The sequence below is a fragment of the Paramacrobiotus metropolitanus genome, unplaced genomic scaffold (genome assembly GCF_019649055.1).
Source record: "Paramacrobiotus metropolitanus isolate TYO unplaced genomic scaffold, Prichtersi_v1.0 Parri_scaffold0000365, whole genome shotgun sequence".
In the NCBI taxonomy this organism is placed as follows: Eukaryota; Metazoa; Tardigrada; class Eutardigrada; order Parachela; family Macrobiotidae; genus Paramacrobiotus; species Paramacrobiotus metropolitanus.
The window spans coordinates 3269-28710 of NW_026570585.1; the positions used below are offsets into that span (position 1 = coordinate 3269).

The 25442-nt window shown below is 42.7% G+C and overlaps 5 protein-coding genes across 6 annotated transcripts; 4 read left to right on the forward strand and 1 right to left on the reverse strand.

Moving 5' to 3' along the window:
• The first annotated feature begins 534 nt into the window (after positions 1 to 534).
• Positions 535 to 4717, forward strand: LOC129602228 (uncharacterized). Of its 2 annotated transcripts, none has more exons than XM_055501221.1 (5): positions 535 to 917; positions 2078 to 2661; positions 2880 to 3155; positions 3310 to 3569; positions 3839 to 4717. In XM_055501221.1, exons 1-4 carry the CDS (start codon positions 705 to 707, stop codon positions 3362 to 3364), a joined length of 1128 nt encoding a protein of 375 aa, XP_055357196.1. In that variant the 5' UTR covers positions 535 to 704; the 3' UTR covers positions 3365 to 3569; positions 3839 to 4717. The 2 variants fall into 2 exon arrangements, with proteins under 2 accessions (XP_055357196.1, XP_055357197.1); XM_055501222.1 differs by having other exon boundaries at positions 2880 to 3126; positions 3296 to 3569.
• A 1411-nt stretch (positions 4718 to 6128) lies between these two features.
• Positions 6129 to 10734, forward strand: LOC129602229 (uncharacterized). Its single transcript, XM_055501223.1, has 6 exons — positions 6129 to 6549; positions 6616 to 6662; positions 6994 to 7589; positions 8799 to 9066; positions 9666 to 9937; positions 10170 to 10734. The coding sequence occupies exons 3-6, from the start codon at positions 7021 to 7023 to the stop codon at positions 10612 to 10614; spliced, it is 1554 nt and encodes a 517-aa protein (XP_055357198.1). The 5' UTR covers positions 6129 to 6549; positions 6616 to 6662; positions 6994 to 7020; the 3' UTR covers positions 10615 to 10734.
• Positions 7008 to 8490, reverse strand: LOC129602230 (uncharacterized). Its single transcript, XM_055501224.1, has 2 exons — positions 7792 to 8490; positions 7008 to 7568 (listed from the first exon to the last, which is right to left on the reverse strand). The coding sequence occupies exons 1-2, from the start codon at positions 8449 to 8451 to the stop codon at positions 7560 to 7562; spliced, it is 669 nt and encodes a 222-aa protein (XP_055357199.1). The 5' UTR covers positions 8452 to 8490; the 3' UTR covers positions 7008 to 7559.
• A 1367-nt stretch (positions 10735 to 12101) lies between the features above and the next one.
• LOC129602227 (uncharacterized) lies at positions 12102 to 16208 on the forward strand. The gene is made up of 5 exons (XM_055501219.1): positions 12102 to 12632; positions 12944 to 13551; positions 14156 to 14444; positions 14503 to 14762; positions 15250 to 16208. Exons 1-5 carry the CDS (start codon positions 12414 to 12416, stop codon positions 15815 to 15817), a joined length of 1944 nt encoding a protein of 647 aa, XP_055357194.1. The 5' UTR covers positions 12102 to 12413; the 3' UTR covers positions 15818 to 16208.
• Positions 16209 to 17021: 813 nt separating this feature from the next.
• On the forward strand, positions 17022 to 21400 carry LOC129602231 (uncharacterized). Its single transcript, XM_055501225.1, has 5 exons — positions 17022 to 17349; positions 17834 to 18414; positions 18747 to 19098; positions 19599 to 19951; positions 20512 to 21400. Exons 1-5 carry the CDS (start codon positions 17137 to 17139, stop codon positions 21227 to 21229), a joined length of 2217 nt encoding a protein of 738 aa, XP_055357200.1. The 5' UTR covers positions 17022 to 17136; the 3' UTR covers positions 21230 to 21400.
• The last annotated feature ends 4042 nt before the right edge of the window (positions 21401 to 25442 follow it).

The window sequence follows — 25442 nt, forward strand, 5'->3', positions numbered from 1 at the left end:
CAACGTTGTGGCACTGAATCTATTGTTTTTTCAGTTTGTTAGGCTACAGAATGTCGTTGAATTTCGTTACAATAATCCTACTCCTTGCAATAACTTGCTGATTTTGCTTAGGGTTTTAACTTACCTAATCGTATAGCCGATTTAACACAATACATACCACGCCAAATGTGACCGCCACCCGCTGAAATTTTCGTTTCCTGTATCGCGGAGCATCGATCACGTTGCATCACCCCGTTCTCCTTCAAACCGCATGCGGTGATGTCATCAGCGCGCTCGCAGCATCTGAGCATCGTGAGTGATCAATGATCAATGCTAAAAATAGCGTACAACATCGTACAATGGAGAACAACTATCGCGTACGTACACGAGAACAGGTTTGCACTGTTTAAAACCGGCACACCATGTCAAAATAGTATTGATCTGTTGAATGATCCACATTGCACACTGGAACATGCGCAAGCACAAGGCGGCATCACCACGTGCTGATATCATACTATTTCACAGTCCAAAACAAAATAAAGCATGTTGATAAAAGCGTGTCCATTCGTGTAACGGCTTTAACGCAACTTAACTGTTAAAACATAGCAAAAGCTAATGTCAATTTTGCCAGACATATTGTGTAAATAATATAAATCGCTATAATAATATCATCCAGCAAACGATTTTAGTCGACAGATTCGATAAAGCGGACACATTGTGTCATCATGCGGAAACTACACGGCATTTTGCTGTGTTCCCTGTCTAAGAATCGTATATGGGGATATCAGGAAATTCTGGCGGAGGCACTGGTCGTCGTGTGGATCACCACTCAAATCTCGGTTAAATTTGGCACCAGCTTTTTCCCACAGTGGCAAACAGGCCGAAGTGCGTCCGATTATCCAACCAGCCTGGACACCGTTCTGGAACTTTTCGGATATGTACGCTTACGGAACAAACAGTATTACACTAGCCTATGACATCATCAGTCTGTTTTCTTGCTCATCACTATGAAGCAAAGTACTGTAGCAAATTAACTCGCCCAAGCTCTTAACCGCTAGCTATAAATCCTGCGGAGTATTTTATTTGTAAATGGTAGATTATGATTATTATATGTACATTTGGATTATGTTCCGTTCACTATGCTTAAGTTTGCTAAAAACACCAGAAAGTAAGTATTTTTATAATTTGTAGTGTAACTGCTGAAGTGTTTTTAGCAAATTTAGGTAAATCACAGTTACTTATAAAGTGCGAGTTGTTTATTTTTATAACAAAGCGCTATCGTGCTTTACCACCTGCTTAAGAAAAATTTGTTCTTTTGCTAAAGTAATGCTGTAATTGCACTGTAAGGTACTAAAGTAACGGTGTATTTGCACAATTTGCATTTGTTCTCGATGCATAAGATTTTAAGTATGTATTATTAGACATTTTTAGTCAGCACTGCCATAGTCTCAGAATAAACGTTTGGTATTGCAGTTATTTGTAAATACACTACATTTTTCCGTAACTTTGATTTGATTACAGTACTTTGTTCACGTTTAAGTTAATTATTTATGTATACTCGTTTGGTTCGATGCACAGATTAGTTGGTTATTAGTTTGCGATATTTCGACGTTGATCACATTCCGGAATTTTCACCATATGGATTCGCGTACCGGACACCAGTGTCAGGGTATTTCTCTGCGCTGTCCCACATTAAAATATTTAAAACCTCTTTTTAATCTCATGTAAAACCTTTGTATACAAATACTAATTATCGCAAAATCCAATTTTTAAAAGTATTTGTCGTGCGGAACAACGCGGACAGCCCGTTCGTGTCTCTGGCTTCATGCTTCCGGTAGGAATATCCATATATGTAGTGGGAATTCCCAGAATGCGAAAAACATCGACGTATTACAACGATAAAGGATGTTTCGCGAATAAACGATTTTTAGTGTAAAAACCAAAATAACAATTTCGCTGGAAAGTTAAATGTAGAAAAGTCAATACAGAAATTAATACGCATTTTACGGCGCGAAAGCGTACGGCAAGCGATGCAACCGTGTCAGCTACGCAGCAATATGATTACTGCATTCTACGGTATACTCTTCGTCTTTGTTAGAAAGTACGCGGATGCGCGTTAAATGGAATGCTGGCGCCATGGAGGAACGTTCCGCCATATTCCGACGTCCCTGACACGGATATCGTAACCAGCCCCTTGCGAGCTAACCTGGGATACGCCGGCGCAGTGGTCACGGTGTGTGTCACCATCATGCTGAGTTTATCCGTGGCCGGTTCACTCATCGTCAACCGGCACTGGCGACTTCCGAAATCGACGCATGCGCATATGCGTGGTTGTGACCGCATTACGGTGCTCTTGGACTACCATCTCCACTGTATGAATGCCGATCTCGATAAATCCTATGAGGAAATTCCGGTAAAATCCTGCCTCGCTGTATTCGGTCTGGAGCTCCTAAGCGTGGTGACTATGTTTTGCGCCCTTGTGCTGTGGATCATCGGTTGTGTTTTGCCGATTATCTTTGTGTTAGCAGTAATTTCGATTGTGGTCGTGGCTGAGCTCGGTGCCGAAGCTGAGTACCCTTGTTGGGTTGGGTTTGTCTGCCTGTTGAGTCTGCACTGCACCGGCCGGCTCTGGGGATTGTGGATAAGTGAGGGCTACTTTTCCTGGATGCGCAAAAAATTCAGGTATGGTGTTTCCGCGCAAACTGGTATTTTTAGTTTTAACAAAGGACTCATGATCAATTAGTACTATATTAACTGAATCTGTATAAATACTGTCTGAGAGTGCTTTAAAAATGCGTTTGAAGTCGGAGCAGCAATAGTTTTTAAATAAGGACGAAGTTTACTTCAACGTACACTATTGCTGATTCCTGCTTTTATTTGGAAAGATCTGTGCTTTCTAGGAGACCCTTAGGCGTGGATGATCCTGCCGATGCCTCCAGATCCGAAGAATTCGCGGAGCCAGATGCCGCTATACCGACTGCAGCAGATGAGCAGGAGCGCGATGCTCATTATGATTCACCACCTGCTCTCGGTTGGACGATGGTTATCGGCTCTTTGACGGTGCTGTACTTTGTGGGGAACCTGGCTCTAAAGCTTCCCGGACTCATCTCCTATTCCACGGAAATATTTACCTCTCCACTACTAACTGTACAGAATGCTGCATTAACAACGAAGCGGTACTTCTAACGCTAGAGGTTTTATTTGATGAACCGGAGACAAAACTACTGAGTGTTACCAACGTTATTATGTAGAGTTACTATCCAGAAACAGAAAAAACTGCACTAAAGTTAGTTTGAAAATACTGTTTCAATGCCAGATTACTCCTTTAAGATCTTGGACCCCGGAAGCGCCATGTATTCGTACTGGCTCGAGCCTCAAATTCTAAATGACAGCTACGCGGAAACCTTATTAAAATTTACACCTTCCACTTCGGAGAAGTTTGGAGGCGGAGTATTCGCGATTTGGAGTACATTTGTGGCTGCTCTCTTTCTTCTCCCATCGGTAACTGTGGCGGTAATCGCGGTTGGTGCGGGTTTCTGCTGTTTGGTGCGCTGGTTCTGTCATGACAACACGGATGAAACCGACGCCAGGTATATTTGTACGCTTTTTCATGCACAAATTTCACTGGGTTCGTACATCTGGAAGATCGGACTCAAAAATGTACAATTCCATGTTGACTGTAAAATACGAACGATAATACATCTGCGAACGAATTAGGTTGGGTGGCGCCGGCAGATTTTCGTGAAAAGCTCCATCCGAAAAAGTTTAAAATTCCACGCGAGACTATCAACCTAACCGGAAATGGGCTAACCACACTCACTTCACTGGACAAAATAAACCGTTTTCTTTTTGAATACAGGGTTGTTGAAACTCTCGATTCAGCATGGCACAAGGCAGGAAAGGCAGTGGCCAAGGGATACGCAGACATGCATACATTGACCTCCGCCTGCGTCTGCCACCGAATGACCAGAAGTGTGGACGGAATCATCATCGTTCTCCGACGAGCGGCATGCTGGCTGTTTCTCCCGTTACCCGTATTACGACTTTTCCTCGCCGAACAGCTGCTGGTTCCTGGATTGCTAATAATCATGACTGGCTATCTGGGGTGGGTGTTCTGGAGCCACCACCAGAACGAACAGAGGATTGAGAGTGATGACTTCGAACGCGCTAGACAGCGGAGAGTATCTCACAGACAGTTACCGGCAGATCACCCACTTGTTGTGCCCAACAAGCCATTAGAAGCGACCAATTTCCAGCATGCCTCGCACTACCAGTCACGGATTCCGGGCACAACGGTTGACAGCCAACAAACAGCAGTTTAGATAGGGCATAGAAGCACTAATATTATGCGAAAAAATTTAGTCATCAGCATCACGGTTGCAGACAAAATTAACATAGAACAGTTTTATAAACTCAAGTTCAGTTTTTAATCAAACCGTACAAATTAAGCAATGCATTTATTAATTCATTCTATCTGCATTTTTATAGATAGCAGTGGTCTGTAGTCACTGTACTCTGTACACTATTGAATGCATTGTAACAGTGGGTCCCTTTGCCAAAAACTAGACAAAAAGTTCCTTATGTAGTCTGCTATACTTATTGTTTTTTCTTCATTTGTTTTGTTTTTTTTTGTTTTGGGTTTTGTTATCTGAAGCTACTTGTTTGCTAGCGTAGCGTTTTAACATTCTGCTGCGCATTCTATATGTGTTTCCTGCCTGGCATAGCTGCATTGTCAATAAATCCAAATATCGGAAAAGATGGCAAAAAAGGCAAATCAGCCAAGAATAATTATGAGAATAAAAGAATATTAATCTATGTACAAATTATAAAACAACAGTCCATACAAATTTTTATTAGACTTATTAGATTTATTTTTATTAGTCTTGGTATTCTTTAAAGCGCATCTTCCGGATGTAAAACTCTTGAACAAAACAGAAGTTCCTCGCGCTCCGAAATACTTTTGCATTGCTTTGCGTCATTCTCAGCCAACTCATTTTTGCACCGTGGTCTGCAACCCGTTTGTGCGCGTAACATCCGGTTGCCGAGATATGGCGCATTAGAGAAACAAAGTTCAAACCATTGTCCTGCACTTAAAGTCATATTCATATCCGATTTTTTTAAAACTTTGATCTATAGGACACATAGCCATATCTGTAGAGTCAAATCTGAAGCCGTATCAGGTTTGTTGCATTTTCTCAAGTTTTTAAATGGATTTAAAACATGTTAAATCCTTCTTAAATTTTATCCCCAAATATTGTGCACCTGATATTGATACAGACTTGACTTTGTAGCTAACAGCCACGTGCCTTTCACAGCAAACATTTAAGTACTCTGTAGATAGTGCACGTGACATTTTGTACATGACCGAAATATTTGAATTTGTGTCCATTTTAATTCGCCATATCTCGGCAACCGATTGTTTAGCCCACAAACGGTTTCCGGGCAATGTGCACAAATTATTTTCGACTGACGAATGGCGCAAAACAATGCGAAAAACTGCTTTGTCGTAAATACAAATAAAAACTAAATAAATACAAATCTATCAAATACAAAGCATCTTTGATAGACGTAAAAATAACTTTTTCCAACTCTGTGAAACACTCGAATGCGCCCAAAGCAATAACAGAATTACGATAAATTAAAACGCTGGAGGAAATAATGCGCCCTTCACCCACCTCCAGTTTGAAACGTTTCACCAGATCCTCAGCATTACTCAAGCGTGCCTGGGCCAGAGCTTCGCATCTTTTGAAACTATGGACAGAAACGAAATCTTAGCCCAGGTATGTGGCAGCATCAATAACATTACTTTTTATTTTGCCTGCAATTTGTAACGTATTTCACCAAGCCACGTGTGATCGTCACTGGCTTGATGTTCAATAATTCAGCACACCGCGGCAGGTCGATCGAGTTGTCCGTATTACAATCTTTACCGCATAAAATGAGGTTAGCAGTGCGGGCGATCGATAATCCCGGCTTAAAGTAGTAAAATGTACGACGGTTTACAACGGAGTGGCTATTGCATTTCAAAGCAGCGCGCGATGCACACACTATTGATCCGTTGATCCACACTGGAAGAAGCATGAGCACGTGGCGGTGTATTACCTTTTGCAAATATACTTCACACTTCAGTATCGGTGTTAAACGCCTAACAAACGTTTGTTATTATACGTTATCAGTCATGGAAATTTTAAAATACAGCTGAATGTTTCGAACATGCCGGCAATCAGAAATCTGCTATAGAAAAGTTATTGCAGAAAGATTTTTATGGGACATCGTTAAAATTATACGTACAACCCGCTGTATCACTTGGCGTCGGCGAAACGGTTCCCTCTACTAGAAACTGGGCACTGAAACAACATGCGGAAACTACGCAACGCTGTGCCGTGTTTCCTGGATAAGAATCGTATGCATGGATATCAGGAGATTCTGGCAGAGGCGCTGGTTGTGCTATGGATTAGCAGTCAAATCTCGGTTAAATTTGGCACCAGCTTTTTCCTGCAATGGCAGACGGGCCGCACCGCATCCGATTTTCCAACTAGTTTGGACACCGTTCTTGAACTTTTTGGATATGTACGTATATCAAAACACATATTATTAATGTAGCGGCTACATAACATCTCGTTTCCTGCTGATTAGTGTCACGCTTTGGTTCGTTGGTTTGTGCAAGTCATTTGAGACTCCAGGTAAGCAGTCTCTGCTCAGTATAACTTAAAATTAATATCAGTAGTAGTAGCATCATCTTCGCAAACAAGCGTTGATTGCTTATACATACACTTCGAAGAAAATGCCAGAAAGCCAGCAACCTCGAATTGACCACCACACCAAAGTCAGTTCCACAACAGAGTAATTCCCAAGCTCTTATTTATTTTAGCTGCAAATATGTATTACTACGAACTTGCTTGTACAATTTTTCTGGATCTTTCAATCCTGGCCCATTTTTTAACAGCAACCCGTACGCTACTCAGTAAGTATTCCACCAACGATACTGCGTATTGTATCATTTTCTTCTCTTAGAAATTACGTGGATGCGCGTTAAATGACATGCTGGCACACTGGAAGGAAGTCCCGATCGAAAGCGTGTTGTATTCTGCATTAACCGGCAGCAACATTGTAATCAGTTCCACGCGAGCCAACCTCGGATACACCGGCGCTGTGTTCACGGTGTGTTCCACCATCATGCTAAGTTTATCCATTGCCGGTTCACTCTTCGTCAACCGACACTGGCGACTTCCGAAATTCACGCAAAGGCACCTGCCCGGTTGCGGCCGCGTTACGGCGTTCCGCTTCGATTTCAATCTCGATGATGACGCTGATCCCGCGAAACATAATCAGGAAATCTCGTTGAGATCTTGGTGCTCTGTACTGGGCCTGCTACTTCTTGGTGTGGTCACTACTATTTGTGCCACTGTGTTGTGGATTATCTTCTGTGTTTTACCGGTTATTCTCCTCTTGGCCATCAGCCTAATCGTGGTCGTTGCGGAGGTTGGTGCCGAAGCGGGGTACCCATGCTGGGTCGGGTTTGCCTGCCTGTTGAGCCTGCACTGTACCGGCCGGATTTGGGGATTGTGGATAAACGACGGTTACAGTGACTGGATGCACAAGAAAATAAGGTATAGATATTCCCCAATATTGGCGATCTTCTACATAGTTCACGCTCATTACATGTTGATGAACAGGTTATCGAAACTAAATTCGTTAGGTTTTATTTTGAAACAAAACCAAAATGCAACACTGTTGTGAAGTACGAGTCGGAGTATTTTATTATCTTTATTACCTAATTAATACTACAGAAAACCACGCTGTTTCACTTACGTCGGGAAAGGTCATCCGCTCTCGGAATCGCCGGTCGTAATCTAACCAAATTAACAAGGGGCGTGTTAATGATAGGCCTCGAATAATATCAATGTAAGCGAAAAAACCGGGAGCAAGATCGGGATGATGAAATATGCGGTAACGGACGAAAATCAAAAAGGCCTCCAGCCAAGCGTTGAAACCATCAATCTTTCTACGACTGATGGTCGAAGGCGCTGGAATAAGCTTTCCCTCGGAATCGGCAACATAAGTTGATGGCTCAGTAGACGTATCGATGCCACGGTGCACGGGTTGGACTTTATGCAGATGTATAAAACAACGACGGTCTGCCAGCTGCTTGGATAGAGTGTTGTCCAGTGCGGGCAAGCCCATATAAGATGGAGGACGTTGACACCCACCTGATGACTGCTGAGATAGGTCGATGAATGGTGGCTGTGGGGACCGTTTAGGGATATCGGAGGAATTCGTTGCCGTAAAGCTGTAGGGCGAGGCTGTTAATGCAGCCATTTGGTTCTGGAGTTGAGTGATTGTCAGCTCTAAGGCGGCGAGATGGGCCGAATCAGGAGACTTTCGTACTGTTTGTTCTTCCGTTGACTTCTTCTTAGTCACACCCATGCGTTTTTTCGGTGATTTAACAGATGAACGTGTTTTTGGACCCATTTTGCGCGAAATGTTTGCGCGAAATATACAAGCAAAACCTCAAAATGCAGTATTACGATAGGTTTTCTCACAACAGCCCTACGCCCTGCACTATACTTTTAGCTTTCAACGAACTGCTTAAGTTTCGTTGCCAAGCACTACGAGAGCTCTGCGTTAACGACATTTAATGCTTTCAGCATTAAATGCCATTAATACTACAGTAATTAGATATGAACAGCAACTGCGCTGTAGATGGAATGACGAATAAGTACGACCGGAAATAACAAGTGGTACAACCTGTACAAGGAGAATTTTCGAAGAATAAAGGACACCATAACTGTGTTGGGCTTCAGCTTTGGGTTTTCAAGGATGATATGCGGCGTGAGTTCGCTCGCCGACTCCTCGGAATCCAGTGATCCCGCTAAGTCTAGCACAACTTCACCGGTTTCCCAAGAGCTAAAGCAAGATGCGCATTATGAGTCACCGCCCGCTCTTCCTTGTATGTTCGTTTCCGGCTCGCTGACGGTGTTGTACTATGCCTGGGAATTGCTCTTTTGCGGAACTGACTCTATCTTTGGGAAAAATCAGCTGCTGACCATATCACCCTGTACAGAATGCTGTATCAATGACGAAGCGGTACGTGTAATGATTCTTAAGTGAATATTTACTTCTTCTTGTTAACGCAGCTACTAAAAGTCAAAAAAAAAGCCGGCAGGATCAGCTGGTCAGTTTGAAAATCCCTATTTAAACAAAAAGAAAGTTTTGCAGCCTGCACATCCTTCACCCCACAATAGTGTTAAAACCTCGTGATGCTTCGAGGTGTAGTGTTTGGTAAAGTGAATGGGGCAAAGACAGGTTGCAACTTTTTTGTGGGTGATGAGTGAGAAAGTTGCTGATGATGGTTAAGTCGCTTTACGTTGTGTAGAGATTTCGAGATGGTTTACATATACTGTATATGGGAAACCGTTTAATATTCATTTTAAGGTTATCATATCAGGATCGTATTAATTCTATTAATTATGAATTACGCTTAAACCTGACCCATTACGCTGATAACAGCATGTCGCGAAGTGCATTGCTGAGATTGTGTGTGAGGCATATTCGAGTATCTGTAGGCGTCTTGTCGTCCATTGTGCTATGTTTACCATCCCGGTCTGATAATAGTAAGACGGCAAGATACCACCGTTTAATTTTAATTTTGAACGTACTTGCCCTAACCGAATTATTGTTTACAGATTCTGAGCACCGGAAGCGCTATGGCTTCCTACTGGTTCGAACCATACCCATCGATTAACAACAGCCATTTCGAAATTTTAACCAAATATACACCATACAACTGGGAGTTGTATACAGGCGGAGTATTTTGGTTTTGGAGTATAGTGGTGGTTTTCGCCAGTGCTCTGCCATGGATAGGGGTGGTATTTGGTGCTCTGATTGCGCTTGGCGTGGGGTTGTTCGTTTTGGCACGCTGGTTCTGTCTGGACAGCGCAGATGAAAATGACGGCAGGTATAATCACCGATGCGTTATGGGTTCACATAAAACCTACTCGTAGTGTTAATCGTGCACTTACGATTGCGCATACAAAAACGGTAAACCTGGATGAGGTTTAGTTAGTACTGTACGTTTTGCGTCGATAGAAAATTTTTCTTTCCTAGTTTACTAGCCCGTATCAGCCAAAGACGAGCTGCCGGCTCTGATTCAAAATAAATTAATTTTAACGTGCCCTTTCTTGATTCAGGATCACTGAGGGCCTCTGGACACAGGCGCAAAAGGAAGTGAAGAGAACAGATACGGAGAGTAACGCATCACAATTCAGCTGCGCGTGCGACTCAGCGATCACCATCGTCGGCTCGATCACCATCAGCATCCGACGAGCAGCATGCTGGATGTTCCTTCCGTGGCCAGTACTGCGTCTCCTCCTTGCGGAGCGATTACAACTTCCTGGTCTACTGATGGTTATGACTGGTTATCTAGTGTGGGTGTACTGGACCTGCTTTCAAGATTGCGAGAGACTGGACGACGAAGAATTTAAGCACGGTCTAGCGCGGTTAGCGCCACGCAGACAGTCACTCAAAGATTCTGAGTGGAGTACAAACAACAAGCCAACCAAAACCACAAAATGCCCGCACTGCCAACCAAAGGATCAGCGTACAGCAGTGAATGAGGGCGCTTCAGCTGTTTAACTGGATGCATACTCATCCTTTTTGCCGTAATGTCTGGAAAATAATGATTGTCCGAATACATACATTGTTCGCTGCACAGGCCCAGCCGGAGCTATCGACCGATAATGCAGTTTATCTATCTCCAACGGGTCTGCTGTCACATTTCTTCTATAACCATGTTATAGAAGAAATGTAACAACAGAATGTAACAGTTTATAAAAGAAATGTAACATTTCTTCTCGCTTGTACAAGTTGCAATTTTTTTGTAAATTTGTTATTCTAACGATGAGATCGAACTACCGAAAACTGACTGCTTCATTGCAGAGCAGAGCATAGCTCTGCGAATTTTGGAAAAGTCGGATTCTGCGACAGTGCTGCAGACCCACCCTGAAATAAAAGCGTTAATACAAGCAAAAAATTAAACAGACACTTCCGCTGCACTGCTATGAAAGTCCTCGGTGATTTTTTTTGTAACAGAAGCATCAATTTTTGTGCTTCCGGCCTTAATGAATAGACCGCTTTCCAGTTGGCATACAGCCTTCAATTTTTTAAATTTAATGTAAACCCCTAGGGTAGGCTCAACGTGTTACGCGAATATGTATTATTAATCGTACGATCCAGTATATATTAGAGTAATTATATTATTAAGAACCAGTAAATAATAAATAGTAGCGCAGTTAAAGGCAATATTCTTTTTTCGCAATATATTACTGCCAGAAGCGCATTCATGTCATCGTGTTTTATACGAAGCTTGCGCAAAGGAAAGTTAGTGTGACACTTGTAACGTGAACGCCGATTTTTATTGAAGAATGAGCAAAACGGTTTCATCGTGTAATCAAAGTGGGCGGTAAGTTTCCCGATAGAATTGTGGTCAGACGGTGTAATGGTTTGGCAGTCCCACAGAAGAAATAACAACTTCCTAAATTATGCGTTCCTAGGACACGCAAGGCTGCATTAGAGATACTGAACGGAAAATAGAATCTTAACATAAACAATAATATTGTAGTCGATGTGGTTCGGCGGTTAGACGCTATGGAGCGCAGCTGGCACGGGCTCGGTTCCCATCGTTGACTAGTATTTATATCTGTTATTCCGGTAACTCCAAATGAGTAGTAGTATTGATAATTAGCATACAGCAAAGCAGTGTGTTCCGCCGCGCTTTCTAACGTACAAACTGTGCTGCAACTGCACGGGAAATTGGAAAAATATAAGCTATATCCTTGTCCACCTGGTGTTTCTAGTCGTACTTGTTACATACTTCCCCCACAACTGTTTCTAAACCATCGATTCTGGGTGCGTAATAGTGCTGGGAACGGTATTCCTGATGCTTACATCCATAGATATTTATAACGTCGGGCCTGGAAAGAAGAAGTGCGAGTACAAGAGAAAGCGGCTCTCACTTACGCACGCTGAAAACAGGCAGTTGGAAAACAGGTGGATTTCATTTTCTTTGCAGAAGAAGGAGGGCGGTCCAGCACGATCTTGTGAGCTTTACTAGAGGAGCGATTCTCTCACGCGTTAAATTAAGTTAACGAAATCTAGTGCTAACCTCGAAGATGCAGTTCACGTCGTCTTGTTTCTGCTAATGCTGTTAAGCATTGATCCGGCTCCAACGGATAAATGCTGTCAGTGTGATCGATTGGCGTTACAATTAGAGCCCCGTAAAACATACCGCATCTGGCTAGGAAGTATACCTACAGCGGGTTTCTGACAGCTGTTGGATTAAAGCCAGTTTGAATTTCGCTTTGATAAGGTTGTTTCTGTTCGCGAAGTTAGTATTGTGGCGTGTTAATAAATACTGGAGGTCCAGAACTAACGACATGATAATGGAGCCGCAACGAAAGGCTTTCCGTTGGCCCATTTTTAAGATTGATACTTGGGCGTACCAAGAGATTCTGATGGAAGCCATCGTGGTGCTGTGGTTCGCCATCCAGATTTCGTTCAAATTCGGCTTACGAGTCCTTCCGGATTGGCAAACGAGTCGTGTCGATCCTAGCGTGCATGCCGGTTTGGATTGGCTATTGGATCTAATCGGAATCGTAAGGCACTATTCTAACCAACCGTATTTGTCAGGCACTGACAGCACTGTTCTACCATTCATTCTATTTTATAAGTTTCCAATACTACAAGTAAAAGAAGTGATATAAGCTTGAAATTGATGCTGCATAAATCCTCTGGATTTTTTTTTAGCAACAGAAGTCAAACTTGGCTAGACGCTTATATATTAAAATAACTGATAAACCCATTTTAGAGTCCTAATTGTAGCTAAAAAAAATACATTTATAACCGCCTCTGTTCCTCGATTTTTTAAAAAATAATAAAGAAAAATTTCGTGATGTGCTGTGTTCAGAAACTGAGCGGATGCGCGTGGGATGATATTGTTGCCATATGGATGGAAACCTCGGCCCTCAACGCATCCGGTTTCCATACAACATCAATCGGCTTAAATTCGACGCACTCGCCCTACTCACTGTTCGCGTACGCCGGCGCCATAGCCACCGTGTGCGCCACCGCCCTTTTGGGAGTATCGGTGGCCGTGTGTCTACTGTTTAATCTCCATTGGAAATCACCTCCGAACCCAAAACATGACGTTATACCTTTTTGGCACGGTAGCTTGAATTACTTGTCCCTCCTCGGTTACGCCAAATGGCTCCAGCCACATGCCAGTACTTGTTGGCCAAGCATCTGGCGTGCTCAGTTCATGCTGGTCCTGTTGGTTATGCTGATGGGTTGGATCGTCGCCATCGGTATTTTGCTGTTGTGGACAGTTGCTTATGTGCTGGTAGTGGTTTCTGCCATGGGCGTGGTGGCTGCGGTGTCGATCGGTGTCATGGGCGTGCAGGCTGTGTACCCGTGCTGTGTTTTTCTAACCTGCTTCTTAGCCTTGCACTGTACCGGAAGAATTTGGGGATTGTGGATGGATCAGACATACTCCGACTGGTTATGCAGAAAAATCAGGTAACACGTAAACATTAACGGGCAATCGATCCGAGTAACCAAGCCGACCACCAGACCTTCATGTCTTCCTGTTGCTTTGATCACTTACACCAGCCCAAATATTTATTATGTTCCAATTCCCTAAAATAATCTAAAAAACACTAAGGAATTAGAATAGCTGTGCAATCGCTGCTTAAATTCGTAGCTTCCTAAATTCAAACAAAATAATTCCGTAAATGTTCCACATACTTGGTTCCGAACTTCCGCATACCGCCATTGCCTGGGTCGCACCATCACATTATTTTTTATTTCTGAAAATTAAAAACTGAGTAAAAAAGCTTAGATCCGCATAGATAATCATCAAAAACTTCCACCGAGGCATTTTCATGGGACAGCCAGCAAAACAGGTAACCATAGATGATGAAATGTAAAAACTCGAGATATTGAAGTCTGATACACAGAGTTAGTTGGCGGCACTTACTGTATCTACTCGTATGTACCGTACTGTTTGTACGGTGGTGCGGCGATGGTCGCACAATTTGCCGAAGGTATAAGTGCATTGTAAAGATGGTATGCGGAACTTCGGTTAAATAAATTTTGCGCTTCACTAAAACTCACTCAACAGAAAAGGAAGCTCATATCAATCGTTTACGAAGACTTCAATACCGGAAACCAGCCTCATGATTCCCGATGGGAAATTTTCACGACCGGCCACCGCCAGCACCGATGAAACGTCGTATGCAGCGGTTGTCGGATGTTTCGTTGGCTGCATCGCGGTAGCTTGGAACATATATCACGTCTTCGTGGGATCGCACACCTTTGCGGCCACGGCGAACTACTTGGGTCTGCCCACCTGGGCATACTGGATAAGTGGAAATGGTAGCGCCTGCTCCGCTACGGGTATTACTGCCACTGTAAGCCGGCATTCGGTCCCTTGGAATGTTAAACTAGCTCAACAACTTTTGGGTGCAGGGTTTAGGCTATAGTGGTGCCATGTGGTCGTACTGGGAGGACATGCTCTTATTGCCCTTTGCCCGGAAACGGGGCATTCTTCTCGTAAATTATCCGGCACCATCGAGTTGGGGAGCGTCCTTGGTATTCCAAATCTGGACCGTGTTCATTATGATCGGCAGCATGACTCCGTTACTCGCCATGGTGCTCTCCGTATTTGGTGTGGTTGGTTGGATGCTCTTCTATGGTCCTAAATACATCGAACTGCTCCTGGCAACCAGGTATAAAATAATGGGAGGAAACTTTTACCGCAGCGGTACTCAGCGGTGGCTGTAGCAGTTTACCGTGCTGTAACCGTGCTACAGATACGCTATTATGAAAAACTGGAAAATACAAGCTACTCTGTAGGCAGTCGGGTCGCGGTTTAAAAGTTATTCATAAAATCGTTCAAGTTTCGCAACAAGTAACACATCTATACACTTGTAAATCGTATGCACTGGGACTGGGTTAAAAAACAGCAGCATATTTTGTTCGTCGAATACGCGCTAAGACGAAGCCGGAGCATTTAATTTTCTAATAGAATATAATAATAAAATTATGCTAATGAATATATGCTGCTGTACTTCAGCCGCTGCATTTATGAAATACGCCCTTAACCTTAAGCGTTAAGGAAATGGACTGTATCAGCAAAAACCGTGAATTTACAACAACACCCAGCGGTCCAGTGGTATCTTCAAATAAAGACCCAAGTCTTTTTTTGAATTCCAGATTCTGGGAAAGCGAAAAGGGGTATAGTCAGGAGCACGGTACGACTGGCGATCCGCCGCCATATACCGCCATAAGCCAACCTCCGGAAATCAAAAGCGATGCGGAAAATAAAGGTCAAGGTTCCCTTCCACTCGTTCCCGCCGGCAGTCAGCCTTCCTGTCAGCGCTGCAGCGTTGCACGCCATGTCCTAGTGTTTATGCGCCAAATGATGTGCTGGGTCTGGCTTCCTTTTCCAGCTACGCAGTTTTTCATGGGAGAAAAGCTCCAGTTACCGGGCATGTTGGTTCTGCTGACTATCTATCTCCTGTGGATCTTTGTGCATTTGATTAAGGAGACGAAGATGCCGGTGGAAGAAAATACACTGGATGTGACATACCAGCCCAGTACCGACGGTGCTGGGAAGAAGATCACTCTGCATATCAGTGGTCACGGGGGCAGTGGAAAGCAGTTGAGTGTGGAGACGATTGGCCTGCCAAAAGGAGCCGTGAAGGCGGTCCAAAGTCCGTGTGAGCTGTGGGAATGGGAAAAAGACCGGATTGTTATTACTATCGATAGGAACGCACTGTAAACTCGGTAAAATTAAATTATCAGACATATGCTTTAACCGTAAATGTACGACAATTCGCTGAAATGATTCGCAGATTTATTTTCGTGTGGCATTGTAATGGTAAGTATCGTCACTATGGCGTCTGATTTGTGAGCCAAACAGGCGAATTTGCGCTACAGGATGTAGTGTACGTTCTTTATAGTTATAAGAAGTTTAACCTTTTTTGGAATAATCCAACGTTTTCACTACTCATTTTCGGTTTTTATTATTCACTGTAATTCACCTAACGGTGCAGTTGGAAGGTTTGTTCGCTTTTACTCGTAATCGAAAGTCCCGTTATACAGTCGCTAACGATACAGGATGTTTGTTTATTTATGCTTCTGAGTCTAGATTTCCATCGTTATAATAAATGCTGTAAATATATAAAAGCTGGGTCACTGCATAGACAATTCTACAGCTATAACACTTTATTAGATACCACGCTACCAAGTTTAACGCGATATTCAAACACTCAGAACCAGCATTCACGGGGTTGCGATTCAACGCTTGCATTACATGATGAAACCCACGATACTCGGGTTCTATCCTTGCAATCATTTCCGGCAGGAAATTCGAACCAGTCAGAAAATCCTTAGTGGGCGGCCTCCATAAAACTGGTAAGAACCTATGGCTATCAGCAGAGTTCACTAAAGATTTGACATAAAAACCACATAATCCCGAAACGAAAATTCTGCGAAAACACTTCAACTCATACCAAAAGTTTTATCATCCTATACCGTGCAAATGAGATTTCAGCCTAAAATGCCTGAATACATCGTGCTTATTACAGAACCTACTGATAGATACAGAATTCCGTAACAGACAGATAATATAACTCTGTAACAGATTACGATACGAACAGCTCACGATACGTACAGTAAGCTGTTTACCGCACCGTATGCGATCTCAGGGGATGATTGTGACTACGAACAGACGAATGAGTATTATTTGCACATGTCATAATTATTAAGAGTGGTAAAATGGTGGCTGTAAAGTATATCCACCTTAAAGAGTACGTACTCATGGGTAGTCTTAACTGATGGCGCATCTGTCACGTCAATATTGATTTTACCAGATTTACGAGAGTAAACCGTGGGCTTGCCGCTTTACATCCCATGTTGCCTGCATATTCTGCTGTTCTTCATCTGACAAACAGGATCAGGCGTAAAGGTTAAACATTGCAGTTACAAGACGCTGGTGCGCAATATTGCAACACGTCAGAGAGCCAGCTCTAATCTAAATTAGATCCCTCTTTTTACTGTATTCTGAGAACGTTCTCCAAGATTCGTTAAACTTCCACAATGAGGAAATATCGGAAGACGTTCAGGCAGTGCTTGGATAAGAACCGTGCTTGGGCGTACCAGGAAATTATAGTGGAAGCCCTCGTTATTCTCTGGTTTAGCTGCCACATCTCCGTTAAACTCGGGACGCGAATTTATCCAGAATGGAAAGCAACGCGCCTCGATCCCAGCCGGTTGACTACTTCGGACAATGTCCTTTTAAGCGTTCTGAACGTAAGTGTTGTAACTTCTAACAGCTCTTTGCAGAGGAGGATTACCCAAGTTCGCATTAAATGTTTTATTATAATTATTCTTCCGAAAAATTTTTAGTTTCGTCGAGCTTAATGCTGCTGCATGCACTGATAGTTTAAGCCAAACCTTAAACGGATATTAAAACTATTACAAACAGCAAAATTGGTAGTAGATCGCAAAAGTAAAGAAAATTGCAGTAGATCTGGTGATGTACAACACATATGTAATACTGTATTTTTGATGTAGACACATCTTATAACGTATTTTCGTACCTGGTGATGTACTGTACACACATCGGTGATCTGTCTATCTAATGATTTTTTTGATTACGCATGAGCTGCTACCGAATTAAAAGCATCAGCATCACACTGCACAATTGTATAGATATACATAGTAATGATAGTACATACATTTTATTTACGAGGAAAGCCGCTGGCACGAATTGTAAATATTAATGATTGGTTAGGGACAAAACGGCTGCTTCTGGGACAGCATGGTTGCCAGCTGGAAACCGACTCCTCCAGTAATCGCAACGGGTAACGAAAACGTGGCCGTAACAAACAATACAGGGCGTGCCGTTGTCGGCTACGTGGCCACCTTCGCTGCAGTCTGCACAACGGCCATCGTGGGCGTATCCGTCGGTTTGTCTCTTTTCGTTAACCGTCGCTGGAATTTCCCACAATTCAAACAGCATCTCCCCTACTGCCAACGCATCACGGCGTTCTTCCGCTACGATAAGAACCGGCAGTATTACTGGGCGGATTATAAAGACCCCAACGCTTCACGGATCATTTTCGTGCTGCTGCACTTGGTCTTGGCGGTCGTCAATACGTTATGCTTTGTCTGGGTGTGGTGCATCGTCTGCGCTCTGCCTGTTGTTACGGCGGCGTCGATATTGGTCGCAGTAGTTATCAGATTCGCCGGTGAGGATGCCGTGTTTCCCTGCAGTGTACTGTTTATTTGTCTGCTGGGTGTACACTGCACTGGCCGCATCTGGGGAGTGTGGATGACGGAGTGTTATTCGACGTGGTTACGAAAGAAATTCGGGTACATAGAATTTTAAGTGCGTAATGCGTCAAGTAGATCTGGACCTATAAGCTGTTGCTAAAAACATCGCGCCACCGTCCTTCAACCAGCGACAACGGCATCTAAATTATATATAATTTAGATGCTGATATATATATCAGCGTAAATAAAATCAAGTGCAGAACACGTGCAACTGCAGCAACTTATAAGTACAAACAGAACAATTTTAACTGTAAAGTAGTGTGCCCGCGCTTTCACTTTTGTTGTTATGGCGGCTGTTGCCCAATAAACTATTTTACAAACAGAACAATACAATACATGTAAAGAGAAAATGCTGAACTTTTTCTTTCAAGTGCTATTGGATGGAGGGACGGACCCAAGCTCGCTGCACACCCGGTGGTTCCAAGCGGATCGCCGCACCCCATGGCACTGGAGAAGGATATGCCTATAAAAGAACGGCGCGCACGGCGTGGACACTGGCTACAGTACAGTATGTTCGTGTTCCTCTTTGCTTGCGCGATTGTTGATGGGAATGTGCGACGCCCCTTGTTCATGATGTTTCCACAAATCGACTACCTAGTTAGTACAGTGAGCGATACGCTGACAAGCAGTGGATCAAGCGGGACAGAAGGCGCACCAACAAACTGGACGTACTGGACCTGGGTCAATCGGACGGTGGAACACTGCAGACCCAGTCCGCAAACAGTAAGCAATACCGGTGCCAGATTTTAGTGTCTCCCTAATCACAACCGAAGCCAACGTTAATTATACATATACCAATTCGAATTTCTAAATAAGTTTCCCAGTTTAGTTGTACGAGACATAACCCCGTTAAAATGTCCTTAAAAACGAAGCGTCCAGAAAGACTTCCATCTTGTTCAAGAAACTTCCTTTACAAATTTCGAAGAAACAAAATGGATAAACCAAGAAGTACCGAACTTCTATAGACTTTAATTTAATAACAAAAATCTGGGCTGTTTTATAACACTCTTATGGTTAGCATAAACTGAGGGAAACTCGATGCAAATGAAAAATAATTGCACGAGTAGTCTTACAATTAAGAATTACCATGCGATGTCATTATAGTGGCTGAGGTAACACTTGCAAAGCAAATTCTCAGCAAGGATAATGAGTTTAATAATATTAAAGATAATTGGCAGGAACATTTCTGAGGTGAAATTCAGGCTGACCCCTGATTATGACAGGGTTTCGCGCAAAACCTAGCGATGATGTCGTATTGGACGGATCTTGCGTACGAAGAACTGCGGGGCTCCACGTCTAGCAAATCCATCCTTCTGATGGGGTTCGCCTCATCGTTGTCTCCCCTGGTGGACTGGATATCTATGGTGTGGACCGGACTACTGGTCGTGCTGAGCGATGCGCCACTTACTTTACTGCTGATGCTGGAGGCCTTAATCATAGGCGTGGTTATAGCGGTTATTCTGGTACTCGTCGCGGTCATCCTTGTGCTTACCGTCCTGAACTTCCTCTATACTGTCGTGGCTGCCGTTATCAAGTCAATTTTTCACCAAAGAAGAAGTCGGATGGAGAGCGCAACGTAAGTAATCAGGATAACTGTACTCGTACGCTGTAATAGTATTATTAAAGTAATTATCACGCTGTAATAGTATAATACAAAAGTAATAATAATGCAGGAACTAAATGACATTTTTGTAATGTCATTGCCTACTGTAAAGTAGCACGCACACCCGCAGTTGTATAACGTTGTATATTCAAAGCCAAAGCTCGGTTTACAGAGCCTACAGCCACGTGTGCGATACACACGCACAGTATAGATATATGGTACAAATTGTACATAGAATATTATACATGCAGTTGTACTCATACTTGTACTTGAGCTTGTACATACTTGTACTTGTGCTGTGTACAGTAAAAATACCGCTAAAAAACCACTTTTATGGTGTGCGTCGGGTCACCATTAAAATTTTGTTTACCTACGCAACTTTTCAACAAAAACAGATTACTGCACGAGACTGTAAACACACAAATACGCACACATTAACGCTTATCATTAGCCGGTGAGTAGCAGCTGTCCAGTCCAGCACAGTCTAGGACACATAAAAATTTTAATTAGCTGAAACGGTTGTTATTTTTTAGCCATATTCATTACTATGACGCCATGGAAAACGGTCAGATGGGCCCGGAAAATCGAGATGGTTCCAAGGACGATGTAGGTGTTGGTACCTGCTACTGCAAACACTCTAATCAAGGTTTCATCGAAAAGACTCGTGTTGAACCGTCGGAGCAGGACAAGTACGTAGATTGTTCGTTGGGCGAGGTCGATCCTGAAGAGCACCAGGCATGCAGCGCAAAACGACAGCCAGCGCTGCCGGCCTCCGATAAAATGAGCGATTGTGCTCAGAAAGATGCACAAATAATCCGAGAACCCTTCTGTGTGTGCTCGTTATGGGCCAATCTTCAATGCGCCGTCATCACACTCTTGCGTCAGAACATTGCCGGTGTAATTCTGCCCTTTCCCGTTGTTGCGTTCTTCCTACCGGAACGCCTACAACTCCCCGGGCTGTTAATGTTGCTGATGGCATATTTACTGTGGAATTATGGTGAAATGATTCGCATTTTGCTACAGCTGCTCAAAGAGAAACGCATCGATGATGCCGCCGAAAAACAGGAAGAAGAACAGAAACGAAAGGAAATGGCGAAACCGGAGATAGCCGAAGACTGTGCCAACTGCGTGGAAGATGGTGGAGCGAAAATCATTCCGATATCCTGCCTACCATTGTCAACGACATTTTCTGATACAAACATCACCCTATCGGACCCCGTGACTCGCATCATCATTAACCCGCTCGAGTAGCCCGGCCGCTTCCGCTGCGAGAATGGGCGCAACGTCGCATCGCATACCCTCGATCACTGACGTATTATATATTTACTACATTTTTAGCTTTTCCAAATAGTTTTTGTTGTGCTGATACAAAATTTATGCATTCTCATTACGAAGAGTTCGTAACGACATTGCAGATACAACGCTGTGGAAAAATCTGCAACGGGACACCGCATATGTCGTTCCCGGAAGATTCGCATTATGTAAGTAATTTCGCTTGACTAAATTCATTTCCTTGGTGATTGTTTATAGTTTTCCGTTGCTTAAAAAAAAGTGGATATTTGCACTATGTCGCATTAGCTGTGAACTGCATCTTCAAACACTGGTTGGAATAGATCAACTTTACATGATAAAATCATAATGGTACAATTATATACTCGTATATTCATCCATTTAGAATACAGTGCTACCGGACAATTTGCAGTCCCTAACTGGCCGGTAATCGCATGTCTGATATATTAACAGCGCAGTACATTTGGGATAGCTTAGAACTGAACAGTATGTTTCTTATACAATATACCACCACTATGAAACAGGATCCCATCATCCCACGTTTGTCTGATTATTTTTAGCAGCATATACTGGATCGGGCAGCAGCGCTTAAGGGATTAGGCCCGGTACATAGCACCAAATACATGTACATCCACGAGAGCTTTCGTTGTCCCGCACTTTCAAACACTTTTTTTGCATTGCTTTATGATATTTTGTCGCCAAAACATTTGTATACGTAGGCGTGAAGTCCGTTTTTGCGCGCAACATCCGGTTGCGGAGTTATCTGGGTAACAAAGTTCCAAAAAGTTTAAATGCATTCAGGTGTACAGTGGAACCTCCCGACCCTGAACACTCTCGGTACGCAGTCTCTTGTTCAGGTTCAGAGGTGTTCAGCGTTCGAGTGTTCAGAATAGGAGGAGTTCCACTGTACCAACAGTCTCATTATGGACCGATCTCCATCAAAAATTGCACGTAAATGTACATAACCATGAAGATCGTTTTTACACCGACCAGACTTCCACGATTTTTTTCGAATTTTAAAATGAATTTTAAAATTTAAAAAACATGCCAGATGAGTGGATGGGTGTACAACGATTTTCATGGTTATCTTCTACATTGGTCAATATTGAAGGAGATCGGTCCTCTTGGGACTTTTGTTACAATACCTGAATGCATTTACACTTTTGAAATTCTGGTTTAACCATAACTTTCCAACCGGATGTTGCGCGCGCAAACAGATTTCACGCCTAAGTTAACCAATCGTTTGGCTACAAAATAACAGAAGTCGATGTAAAAAAGTGTCTGAGAGTGTGCGACAGCAAAAGTTGCCGTGGGCTTACACGAATTGATGCTATGTACCGAGCCAAAACCCTTAAAATAATGCTGAAATGGCACTTATGGCCTGTTCTATACGTCTAGAAACTTACGATACATGGGCTTAATCCAGATTTATGATCTGGCCGGTGGGGCTGTGGCTTAGACAGGTTTAACAATTTTCTATTTTCTAGTACGTAAGAAAACAACATGAACACAGTATTTAGCATTTCAAACCCGCATCTAAAAAACGTCATATTGCTGAAACACTGCACTGAAAACGATTTGTCCTTTGTCATATGGTTATTTCCGATTCGAAATTAGAGACAATCAGCAATCTTTTACTGTTTCTGCACTTTGTGTGGGGTTTATACAATACAAAAACGATCAACGATAGACTTATACTTCTTGCCCTTTCCAACAAACGTTTGTTCGGCTGCCTCGCGAGCGGTCTTTAGTCGTTCGGATAAAATTTAGAGTCACACATGGTACCCTGGGCCCCGAGACATGGATGCATTGACCCAAAGGTATAAATAATAAAAATTTGTTTATGGATGCATAAGAAATAAGAGTAACATAAGAAAACTCAAGAATAACATAAAATTAAAATATAGTCAGACTGAGTTTTAGTTGTCAGACTCAGAATTTTATTGGTCAGACTCAGACCCAGATTCAGTTAAGGCAACAAATCTATTAGTAATAAGGAAGTCGATGTATAGGAAAAAGCATTTAATAACACGAACACGAAGCAACAGACTGCGATATACAAGCGCTTGTAGCCGGCAGATATATTGGCCTGTTGACTGTTGGCGAGCCCGGCAGGAAAGTGGTTTTCCTCCCATAATTCTGCCGAACAGCACCCACAATTCTGCCGACCCGGCCCTATGCATTGCCTATGGGAACTCCAATATATCAGCCGAACCGGAGTAGCAACAGGGAAATTTGATACTTTTGTTGAGTGCGAGCCGGCAACAGCACGGCCGGGCTGCATCACGTACACCATACAACCGTCTAAGCATATTGTACCGGCACTAAACAGAGAAAAACGCGCACTTTCCCTTGCGCCGTGTCTAATCCTTGCACAGGAGCTTTCTGCTAGGTGTGGATTCATGCACGCTGCGCAGATACCATCGCAAAACATAGTAAATTAATTAGATTTAATAGATTTACGCTTTTCAAAACAACTATTCTGCTTGCACCAACAAAATGTGTATGGCGTACATCATCCTTAGACAGTCTTAAATAAAAATTACAACATACTTTATTCGGCAGTGCCCACTAAATAACAAAAATGCCTGCGCGCTGGACAATAATTAAAATAACTCATTTAAACATTGAAGAACACCCAAAATCGTCAGTGTTAACAACTGTATAAATTAATTCTATGTGCCTGCGCTTGATGTAAATGTAAACGAAATAAACAATTTTAATAGAAAGTATTACTTAAAAACTTCAACATACGGCAACATAGTGTCAGTTTAATTAACTGGTAAGTGGTGATGTATACAATTTTGCACCCAAAATTAAAAAGTAATTTCACACAACGACCAATAGAACTGCCAAACTGCGCCAATATTCCTGCCGACCCGACCCAAGGCATTACTTATGGGAACTCCAATATATCTGCCGAACCGGTACAACAGTGAAACTCGATGTCACTGATGAGTGCAGACCGGCTTGTACTGTCCGGGAATCCTGCAGCTTCACATAATGATGATAATTATCATGATAGGGATATTGTACCAGCGGGGATATCGTAACATCTCAACAGGTTTCAAATATTTTAATGCTGCACATTCGAAAAGTTGATTATACACAGAGCACATTAAATGAAATTCGGTCTGTCATTTCCGAGGGAATAAAAAAATGTTTGAAAAAGTGGGGATTTGAATGTTTTGTGTAGTGGCTGGTTTATGCAGCTGAAAACTCATGGCAAAAGGTCTCCGATGCCCAGTTAGCTTTGATGTAAACAAACACCAAATTATAGGTCTGCAAAAAATATCTTATGAATTTCCAGGTTAATAAAATAAAAAGTTAGAGGATGGCCCGCGCTCCGTAAAATTCCCTATCGGTATGGATATGTGCAGATATGAGTTATAATTTGCTGCTGATCAATTAGCGGATAATTATTGACTGAAACAAATTCCCTTTGTAGATATAATCAACTTAACCGTGGCTGCATGTATTGACTTATTTGGCAGTTTATGTGCTTTATAACCAACTCACCGCAGAAATTATCAGCCCACGCACCGAGTTACGGTACTGCTGTTTTACGGCAATTATTAAAGAATTTAGAACTACAATAATTTACAAGTCGCAACAATTTCTGCTACGTAAATTGAGAATCCACCAGTCGAAACAAAAAAAAATGAACATTGGTGAGTTTTATGGCAGTTTTTTCAAAGCACTTGCAAGTAGTTGTTGTTTATCTGCAAAATTTTTATTATACAAAGTATTATGTAATTGTGGAGGCTGCATTTATTATCTGATATCCTTTGAAAAGTTTGCTAATAAATTTTTAGTATTACAACAGGGCATTGTGGAGCTAAAACGATGATTTCGAAAGTTGTCATTCGTTTTGGATATAACATTACCAGCAATAGATATCGCGAACAACACCAATAGCTCTGACGACGGGATATTGCCCTGTATCTACGGGAACCCCAATAGATTTGCCGAACTGCGTTAATAGGCCTGACGACTGGACCCTATGTACTGTCTAATAGTGTCTATGGATAATGAGAACCGGTATGGATTACAAGAACGATGTCCTTTTGTCGCTTTGCTGGCACCAAACGGCAGGCAACACTTGTGCAAGCACGGCGTAAGGAAATTACAGTATCGCACGCAATAGAAAGGTATATATACTCCCGTAATAGCA